Here is a 9,712-nt window from a genome sequence, read left to right as displayed (position 1 = left end):
CGAATGTCAATAGATGGCGCACCAATACTTTTATGCCATTAAATCGGTTAAGCAAATTTTCAGCATTGTGCTTTGAAATGCTACGATATCCTTCTTCGCGAAATTGACTTTTTAATTTCTTCGGACTTTGAACTATAGTTTGTCCAATTAATTGACAGAAATCACGTACATTTTGTAAATTTACCAACCAATTTGATTTTCCTAAGACACATTAACATAAATGAAATTTACACGGAAACTTTACGCAACAAAAAAAAGCGATTTAAATTTAAATAAAAATATGGATCTTTTTTAATCAAATTTATAATTAACTAGCACATAATAATAATAACTTAAGGATTGAACACAAAAATATCCAAAAGAATCGATATCAATATAAATAATAAATTAAAATCTAGTGCCGTTTTGGAACACAAAAAAAAAAAACAAACAAATAATTCACATATATTCAATATCAAAAATGTGCGTTTCAAATAGTTTGTAAAATATCTTTTGGCTTTTTGATGGATTAAATAAAATATAGCATATCTAACATAATCATTTTTTGGTGATAGATTAAGATTAATTCATTTTGATCGAAATGTTATTGTAATTGTCTTGCTTGTGCAATGCTAAAAATTAAGGCACTTAAAAAGTATCAAAGAAAGTCATTTTAAAAATGGAATTTTTTTTTGTCAATACTAAATTTTTCATATTTTTTTTTATTCGTATAACGAACAAGTGCATATAAAACTTCTCTACTGCGTTTGGATGTGCTAATTGATCGTGATCTCAAATAAATATGGAAAATCTGATTTAAAATGAGTCATTTTAACACTTGATGTGTTCCATTTAAGGTGTGTTGATCTCAATTCTGCCATATGTATTAGGTAAACGTATTAGATATGTTTTTTCTTCCTTAAAAATACGAGAAATCATATAATTTATATTGCCCAGAGCAACTTGTTTTTTTGGAACGTTGTTTTCGCATATTCGATTTCGATTAATGAATAATTTTCCCTTTTAGTCAAATAAATCAAGTTATCATTATATATAACAAAAAATGAGCAACAACTCAATAAAATCTAAAAGTCAAGTAAAATTAAGTACTTATAGCATAGTTTAGATTCTAATGATATTAGTTGTTCACTCTTTTTTTGTCTTGCTTTAGTACAACTAGAACGTTTTAACATGACCTTTGGCAAAACAGAAGTTTTAACATATAAATTTGATAATTTGATTTTCAATAAATATATGATCTTCTATGCATTAAACTGAGTGATATTTTTTTAGATACACATATAAATGGAAATCTCTAAAGCCCTCTAGTAAAATGTTGCTGATGGTGATCGAGAATTAACGGTAAAGTCTTTATATTGCGAAAATACCGAAATCTGAAATAGAAATAAATTCCATTAATTTTACAGCATTTAAAAATATATATTAATACCATTTTAAAGCACAAAAATGGTGAAGAATCGAATTTAAACAGTCCAGTGTTAGTTTTATGTTTAACAAATAGATTTAATGGATGGGAGTTGTAATTTTTAACATCAGAACGCTAAATGTGTTGTTGTTTTTAAATGTGTAAATTACCTTGTCTTTCAATTTCTGACAAAGTTGCATGGCAACAGTGAGAAAAACCAGCACTTCATTTATCCATGGTACTGAGCATTCAGCTTGAAATGAATCAAATTTTATCGTTCCTTGTACATTTGTCAGTTGATAGACGGCAAATATTAATTTGTGGCTTTGCAAATAAAAGCTTATGGCCAAATCGTCCGGCAAAAGGGGTATTAGAGATTTCTAATAATAAATAGATACAGAAATGTTCATCAATTTATGAAAACACTAATTTAAAAAATAATAATAAATAAAATTACCATATTTCTACTTTTCATGAGTTCATCGATGGGTTTCTTTTTCGGAATGACAAGACTGGTTCTGGCCCGTTGCAATGCTTCTAAAATATTGCTTATGATATGCAGTACTTCATCTGATGACCTGTTTCAAAGTTAATCAAGAATATCAATTCAATATTTATATTAGTTGTTTGGATAATTTAATGAATAAATTTGCATACTTAAAACGATACGAGCTGTCCACATCGTCAATATGATAAATGGCTTGTTGGAGATGATTGGCTGCATCCTGCACTTGTTGAAGTTTCCACGGCGATTCAGGATTAATGGCTGTTCGTTGAGATAGTGTTTGTGCTCTCTGAACTTTAAAACTTATGTCCTGCAAAGAATAAAGATGATCAATACAAACACACATTTGCAATTCGAAAATAAATGGTGTAATTACTGCTTGTGAGATGCTATCACCCGTTAATGTAACAACGCATTTTAATTGATCTTGTTGTGGAACCGTCAATATGAATTGATCTTGTTTTCCGGCTTCGTTACCATACACTGGAAATCGGTGTGCACATTCCTTAACCACATAAATAAAATATTTAGAGATGAAAACAATTGAAATTGATTGAAAAAGGTCAAAGCAAAGTATTGATTTCAATTACCACGAGAAGTGAATGGAGATTCTTGAGAACAGAATGAGTTTCCATACTAAGTACCCATTCGAATTCGATTTTCTGTAAAATATGAAAATGAATCAATTGAAGTGGTATTGAGTTTTAATTTTATGAATTCCATTCCCTTTCCATTCAAGAGAGATGCAATTCTTTTCGTCTAGAATTTAATTTTGAATGTTTTCTTTTAAAATAAACTAAAAAAATTTTCAAAATTGACTGTTTCAAAATCATGATTTTTTTCAAAAAGTGGCGGGCGGTATTTACAAACGCATTGTCAATTCTTCTCTGATTTTCCTATAAAATTGATGCAAACATTCATTCCTTGGTACTTAGCTCAGTTTTTATCAATTTTGTTTTTATGTACATTCATAAACAACGTGCCAGACAGAAAAAAACAACAACTGTATTTGTCAACGAAACCGTCACTGTAGTGCATGCGCACTTCTACACACACAACAATATCTTTTGCATCAACATTACACCCACATTCACATTGTTGATTACATATCGCACACACAATCCTAACGTCATACAGTATAATACATTGAGAGTGGTAAAAGTCAATTGAATTTTCTTTCATGACATAAGAAAGATTCGGTTGAACATTTATTATTTAATGATTGATTGATAATCACACAAAAAACCGCCAAAACAATTACAATTTTTTAATTTGCACTAATAAACTGTACTGGAAATAAAATGCACAAATTTATGAACAAAAAATTCAAAACAATGAGACTTACGAGGTTTTTAGCCTCCTCTATTTCACTGTCAGCCATTTTTGGACTGCTCAAATACCAATAATCTGTTCAAATGTAGGGCTGTCACAAGTCTTGTGTGGTGGATTTTTTTTGGGTGGTGGATTCACAACAAACTCAAATTTCGAAGGATTTCAAAATTCTGTTTTTTTTTCGTTATAGCTTTTTTTTTAACTTTTACACATTTACCCCAACGAATTCAGCGATAATGTTTTTTTTTTGTCTTTCTGAATTATAATTTTTTTTTTTTTTTTTTCAAAACGTTCAAGTAATAAGAGAAATTGTTTACCGGTCAAGTATCTATCACATACTGGCTATTATGATAGCTATCGTAATTCACAAAACGTTATATTGACGATTGTGCCGAACAACACATCGATTTCGTTTCGCAGCGCGTACTGATCAGCAATTGAGCATGTTATATGATTTTGTTTGTAACCATTTACCAAAATTAAAAAAAGATATATGGTCACACGCCTGTTTGCGTTATTTTTTTTACATACACTTCATATATGGTGTGCACGCCTAGAAAGCAAATGAATTTTCGTATGACGTCTATCGAATATTGAATTTACTAAAACGGTTAATTTGAAAATTCAATATTTACTTTTGTTGAGACGACCGAACCGATGTGCACACAATGAAACTCCCCAATATTGGTGTCAGCGAAACGTGAGGCAATATTTTATCTTTAATTTGTTTCATCGAAAACAATGTACATTTAATCATCATACAATTTTGTTGTGCGTGCTTGTGTATATGTCGTAAAACGATATTCTCATCAACGCACTTCAATTCTTAGCATACATACAGATCATTTGTCAACAATAAATTGATTTGAATTGAATTGACGCTACTTAGTTCATTTAATGAGCATTAATTTAATTGCGAAACAACGTGCTATGTTGAAGCGTATATTTTTTTATTGTAGATTGTCACAATATACGCATACGATTAAAAATTGAAGTAGTCAACGTTGTTGACCAATGACCACTAAATTATATGTTGTGGTTGGTCGTAATTTAAAATTTCCTTGTACACAAACAGCTATTATCGATTTTGTTTTAAAGCAGAAAACAATATAGAACTATGCACTCAAACCTACTCGATTCGAGCTAACTCTAAGCATATTAGTTTTATCAATATAAAACTCCCACCCGTGATACCTGCATAAATTATGCAGCATAATTATTCGCGGATAAAACAAACTGGATGAATGTTTATTTCAAGTCTTATATTATGGCGTATGTTTTTTAATCGCATACTTCTGTGCATCATGTCGAGTTTCTGTTTTGTTTGTTAAATCTGGACTGGGCTAGCGAGAAAAAAAAAACACATTTTCTGTTTTTTGCTTGAAATTTGTACTTTAAATTAATGGTTATTTTCTTCGTTTATTGTGCTTTATCCAAAAATATCATATCACGCAAAATCATTATTATTATTGACAAACTTGGTTTATTTGTCCTTTTCTGTTCAACATTTGACCAAGAATTTGCAGTCATATAATGTGCATTGTAAGTTTTGTATTGTTTATAGTAAAACAATGTTTACATTGTAAACTTTACAATGTTTCTGTATATTTGTTTTATGTTTTACCTCATACGTCCTCAAGGGAAAAATCTAAGTGGCTGAAAAAAATCGAGAGGGGTAAACAAAAAAGTGAATTGTTTTTTGTGAAAATTGTATTTTTTCCGTTTTTTTTTCCTTTTTACTTTTTTGGCCAAAATCCCTAGCAAATTGAAAGAATTCTTTTAAGGGGTAAGACTTCGTCAGGAGGGTTGGGGTAATCGGACCCCTGCTGAGGACATATGTTTTACCTAGGGGTTCGTAACTTGAGAAAAAAACGTCAAAAATACATGTTTTATAAATTGGGTATAGAACGACAAATATTTCAACATTTACGTGGTTATACAGATAACATCTGATTTCCAAGCTCGTATACAGCAGCGATTTTAGGTCCCTCGGGGTATGCGTGGGGGTCTTGTGTGGAGACAAAGTTTATATAACAAGTATAGGTCTCTTTGATGTGCGTAAAAAACAGTTCAGACTTCATACAAAACGCGACACTGTTCTTAATAATCGTTGTTAGAATTGAATAGGAAAAGTTTCAAGCTAAAAATATTTCTCGGACTAAAAATTAATTTGGGCGAAGAACTTCAAAAGTGTGCAGTTTATATTTTAAGCCTGTGTGATTTGACAACAGTCATTACACTATATGCAGCATATTTACGAAAATTATCAATATTTACAGAAAGTTGTGGACGTTTATAAATATTCAAACTTATTGTTCACTGACTAAAATGTGTGAATACTTGTGAATATATATTTAAACTTACTTCCAAGCCCCTAGCATTTTGCACGTGTTTCGGATATTGATTTTTTTGTTGTTGATGTTTTTGAGCGACACAAATTTTATTTGGTTGTGTTTTATTTGAAACAATTTCAGTAACAGTTTGATTGAATGTTCTCTTTGCAAGAAAATGCAGTCAATTTTATTTTGCCAATAGTGTATATAATTTACAGATTTTCTCGTGTATTTTCAAGCTTCAAATGAATATTGATCGAGGTCATAGTAATTGAATTGTTGTTGATTTTTTTTTTCGTTTAAAAAGCATACTCATACTCTCTGAGTTAAATTGCATTTAAATTGTTCATTGCGATAAACTCATGTAAAATGTGTGCTCACTGCACTTACAGCCATCGTATGGTTACAATGTAACTCTGTCTTTTGGTAGATTCGTTGGATTTTTTTTTATCTTTGATACCGAAGCAACGAATGCGGGAAAAGGGTATCCATTATTATTCAGTGTGCTTGTTTCAACCGAGGTTTCAACGCATGTCATTGAAATGCAACGATTGGATATAGTGTGATGCAATTTACGTAATGAAGTAATCAAATTTCGTCGTTCATCGAACAGTATTTCAATCAATAGAAAATCTCACAGAGAAAGAGAGAAAAAAAGAACACTCTTTTAGTGAGGGTATAAGATGATTCTAATCATAGAGTACGATACATGAATGAGTGAGAATTAAAGTGACCCGAACTTTCGTTGAAAATAAAACGTCAATACATATATTTTTTACATAGAAATGTTGTGGCAATCTATTTAAATTCAATGTATGTTTCATTTCCTTCTTCTTCTTATTCGTTGATTTAGTGACCTAGTAAATGTACACGTTCACATTTTTTTTCTCTCGAATTTTCACCAGTATCAGTTAATATAACAATTTTCAAATGTAGAACGATAATACTGTGAAGGTTATAATAATTGAATACAATCGGAATCGTATACAATTTCATGCAACGGACGGGTAAAACTGTTCTCTGAATGTGTGAAAACTAATTAAATTCTAACTTTGAAATAGCATTTATTTTATTGGTTAATGAAAAAATTGAAACAAAGTGTGATGAATTTTTTTTTTAATTCTTACATTTGATGCATTTTGTTACTTTTTGTTTCCGATATTTTGTTCAATCACATGAAAACAATCAATTCAAAGTTATGACCATACGATATTACATATGCTCTTTATTGAATATGAGTACCATTTATCGCTTTCACAAGACCGAACATGACACCCAATTAACTAGATGGCTTGCAACGTATACAAAGCCGATTTCATCATCAAAAATAATTCAAAAGAACAGGTAGCAAAATTCAACATAACATAGCTGTTTATAATTTTATCAGGCCAAAGTGTAATTAATCGACTGGTTGAAAGCAAATTTTTCAGTAATGTTTGTGCTAATTATTTGTGTTTGTCTTTTCCAATAACACATCCGCTTGCATTGAACGGAGAGACAAACAAACACGTACAAATTGATTAAACATGAGCTATCACTAACATTCAGAATACGTTTGCCCGCTTTTGCTAAACAGATCGAGTTTTTTTTTCTCAACGACATTGAATAAAATACACATGCTAATGCCAAATTCACGAACAAAGACGTTTCTTGTTTGATTTCGGCCACAAAGAGTCGCTGTGCAAAAGTATGCTTCAGAGCATTTTTTTTAAAACCATCAGCTTCACCTGAAAATTGTTGGCTTTGAATTGCAATTCGGGCATATCACTTAAAATGTATGTCTTTTGAAAATGGGGTGCACAAAAAAATCAGAGTGATGAGAAAAAATTAATTGCATAAAAAAGAATTTTGAGATTAAAAATACACTGTCTAGGGGCTTTCATCATTCGTTCATACAAATTTATACACAATATTCACGTCCTATTCATCATATATACGATTAAAATTTCTCGCCTATACCAGTGAATAAGATGTATTTCAAACTTCAGTGTACACACACACACAGTATTGCTACACAGAATCGAAGAAGATCCGCACAAAAGAGAACAAAAAAACATGCCATAGACGAAATATATACGAAATATACACGAAATATACACCAAATATATGCAGTTATGCACATTTATTTGCGCGTATTACAGATGATTTTGCAATATAGTTCACTATTTAGAGTTTAAATCGTATACATTTGAAGATAAAAGCCCCTAGTACACTGTATACTTTGAAAAGTTTAATATACCTTCGGGCGTTTTAAAGTTTTTGTAGCGCATATATTGCATATATTTTGTAATTTATGACCCTCTTGTTACTATACTGATGTATCATTTGGTGATTAGCATAGAGGAAGGCACAGAAACATTGATTATTTGATGAATAGAATTGTCAGTGCAAACAGTTTATACAAAGAGGAACTTGAATATTACACCGCCTAAAAGAGATCTAAGCAAAAAATTTCAATTGAAGCATCTGCTTCACATCATTTTGTTGGATTTGGCACGTGGCAAACACGTTTTAGAAATGATACATAAATGCTATAGGCTGGAGAGATTGAACATTTCCGTGTCTCCAGAGACACACATCTGTAGCGCTGCACAACATATATGGATACATTTATCATACGGGCGACCATTGAACCGCCCAATTTTTATATTATTAATTTTATTTTTTGCCTCACCTTTTGAGTGACATTGCAGAGAGATAAAGTATCATTCCATGTATGCTACACATTGATACAAATAAGCACATACACACAATCAAACGCCAAAAAACCAAATAATTAAACTGTTGATTCAACATGCCATTGAACGGACATACATTTTACCACAAAACGACGCAAATAAGAAAATTGAGCAAATCTATTATTTAACACTTACATATCGATATGAACAGAACTTTTGCTCTGATATGTATATAAATTCAATTTTCTTTGCATTTATTTCGGTGTTGTGTGTCTTATAGACATTATTCGCATAAGTAACGCGCAGAATGCCACGAAAGAATTTTATTGGAAACATGTTTGCCAAGTATCGAAATTGAAATACGCTCGAAGATAAGTAGGTTACGGAAAAAGTTCCAAGCACAGATGTGGTACTTCAGAAAAAAAAAAAACAATAAATATCTACCGGATCGCGAGAATATATTTTTAAAAACGTGTTTGACTGATTTTGCAACTTCTGGTAACCGGTCGCGTGTAACCCTCAACATCGTTTTTCTCGTTCGTGTTTGCTTCTCTTAGCGAATTTTCTATGGGCAACTACTTAATTGTCCACAGCAAGAAATATTTCAAACTACGGCTCCACATGAATACTTAAACACGGTAAGAAATTTGAACAGTTGAATATTCATCAGAACAAACAGTGTTTGTCTGCATTCTAAGGGGAGCAACGTATTTAAAAAAATGATATATCCAAAATTAACGAATCAAGATCACACTGACCAATAGTTGTGAGTGCCAGTGCATGTTATCAGATTTCATAAAAATTTACTCTCTTTCTCTCTCTCTCTCTCTCTCTCTCTCTGTGTGTGTGTATTTCGATATTCTAACAAGTTATGGATAGCTTTGAAAAGCTTTGATGCTTGAAATAGTTGAGAGAACAGTTAGACAGTTAGAACTGTTCTTTGCAGTAGCGATAAAAAGAAAAAACCGTATAAATTCCACAACGAAACGATATAGTGGAATTAATTTTTGGGGGAGAAAAATTACAAGAAAAAAGAGCAAATGCTATTTCATTTCAACCAACGCGAACTAATAAGGCAACATACAATCAAGTCGTGCAATACACATTTTCATCGTACGAATGATAAAAGTTGTGCGCATATGCCGACATATATATATATACACTCACTTATACATAGAAACCAATACCAACTACAAAAAAAGCGCACACCATGTGTTATTTGAAGCTTGGTTTGTTACCATAACGGTGCTGTCGCCTTCAACAAATATTCCAACACACAGTTATGTGTTTGAGTGTGTGATAGTCGATATTTGTGCTTTGCCGTACCATACTGGTTTCGTTGTGGTTGAAAAGAAAATCGTGTACTTTCTTGAAATGCGCGCCTTACAAACACACATACATTCACATCAAACATCCAAAGTGTTTTCGTGAACAATTACTATTCTCGTTTTGAAACACG

At 31.4% G+C, this 9,712-nt stretch overlaps 1 protein-coding gene across 2 annotated transcripts; it reads right to left on the bottom strand.

Moving 5' to 3' along the window:
* Window positions 1-897: 897 nt before the first annotated feature.
* LOC116346790 (protein rogdi-like) lies at window positions 898-3,670 on the bottom strand. Of its 2 annotated transcripts, none has more exons than XM_031776997.1 (7): window positions 3,256-3,670; window positions 2,501-2,572; window positions 2,287-2,415; window positions 2,063-2,220; window positions 1,863-1,983; window positions 1,576-1,785; window positions 898-1,373 (listed from the first exon to the last, which is right to left on the bottom strand). In XM_031776997.1, the coding sequence occupies exons 1-7, from the start codon at window positions 3,289-3,291 to the stop codon at window positions 1,305-1,307; spliced, it is 795 nt and encodes a 264-aa protein (XP_031632857.1). In that variant the 5' UTR covers window positions 3,292-3,670; the 3' UTR covers window positions 898-1,304. The 2 variants fall into 2 exon arrangements, with proteins under 2 accessions (XP_031632857.1, XP_031632858.1); XM_031776998.1 differs by lacking the exon at window positions 3,256-3,670 and adding an exon at window positions 2,777-3,123.
* Window positions 3,671-9,712: the final 6,042 nt, after the last annotated feature.

Source organism: Contarinia nasturtii, unplaced genomic scaffold (genome assembly GCF_009176525.2).
Source record: "Contarinia nasturtii isolate CC-2019 unplaced genomic scaffold, AAFC_CNas_1.1 Cnas_scaffold_1699, whole genome shotgun sequence".
Classification (NCBI taxonomy): Eukaryota; Metazoa; Arthropoda; class Insecta; order Diptera; family Cecidomyiidae; genus Contarinia; species Contarinia nasturtii.
This window is presented reverse-complemented; position numbering and strand designations above follow the sequence as displayed.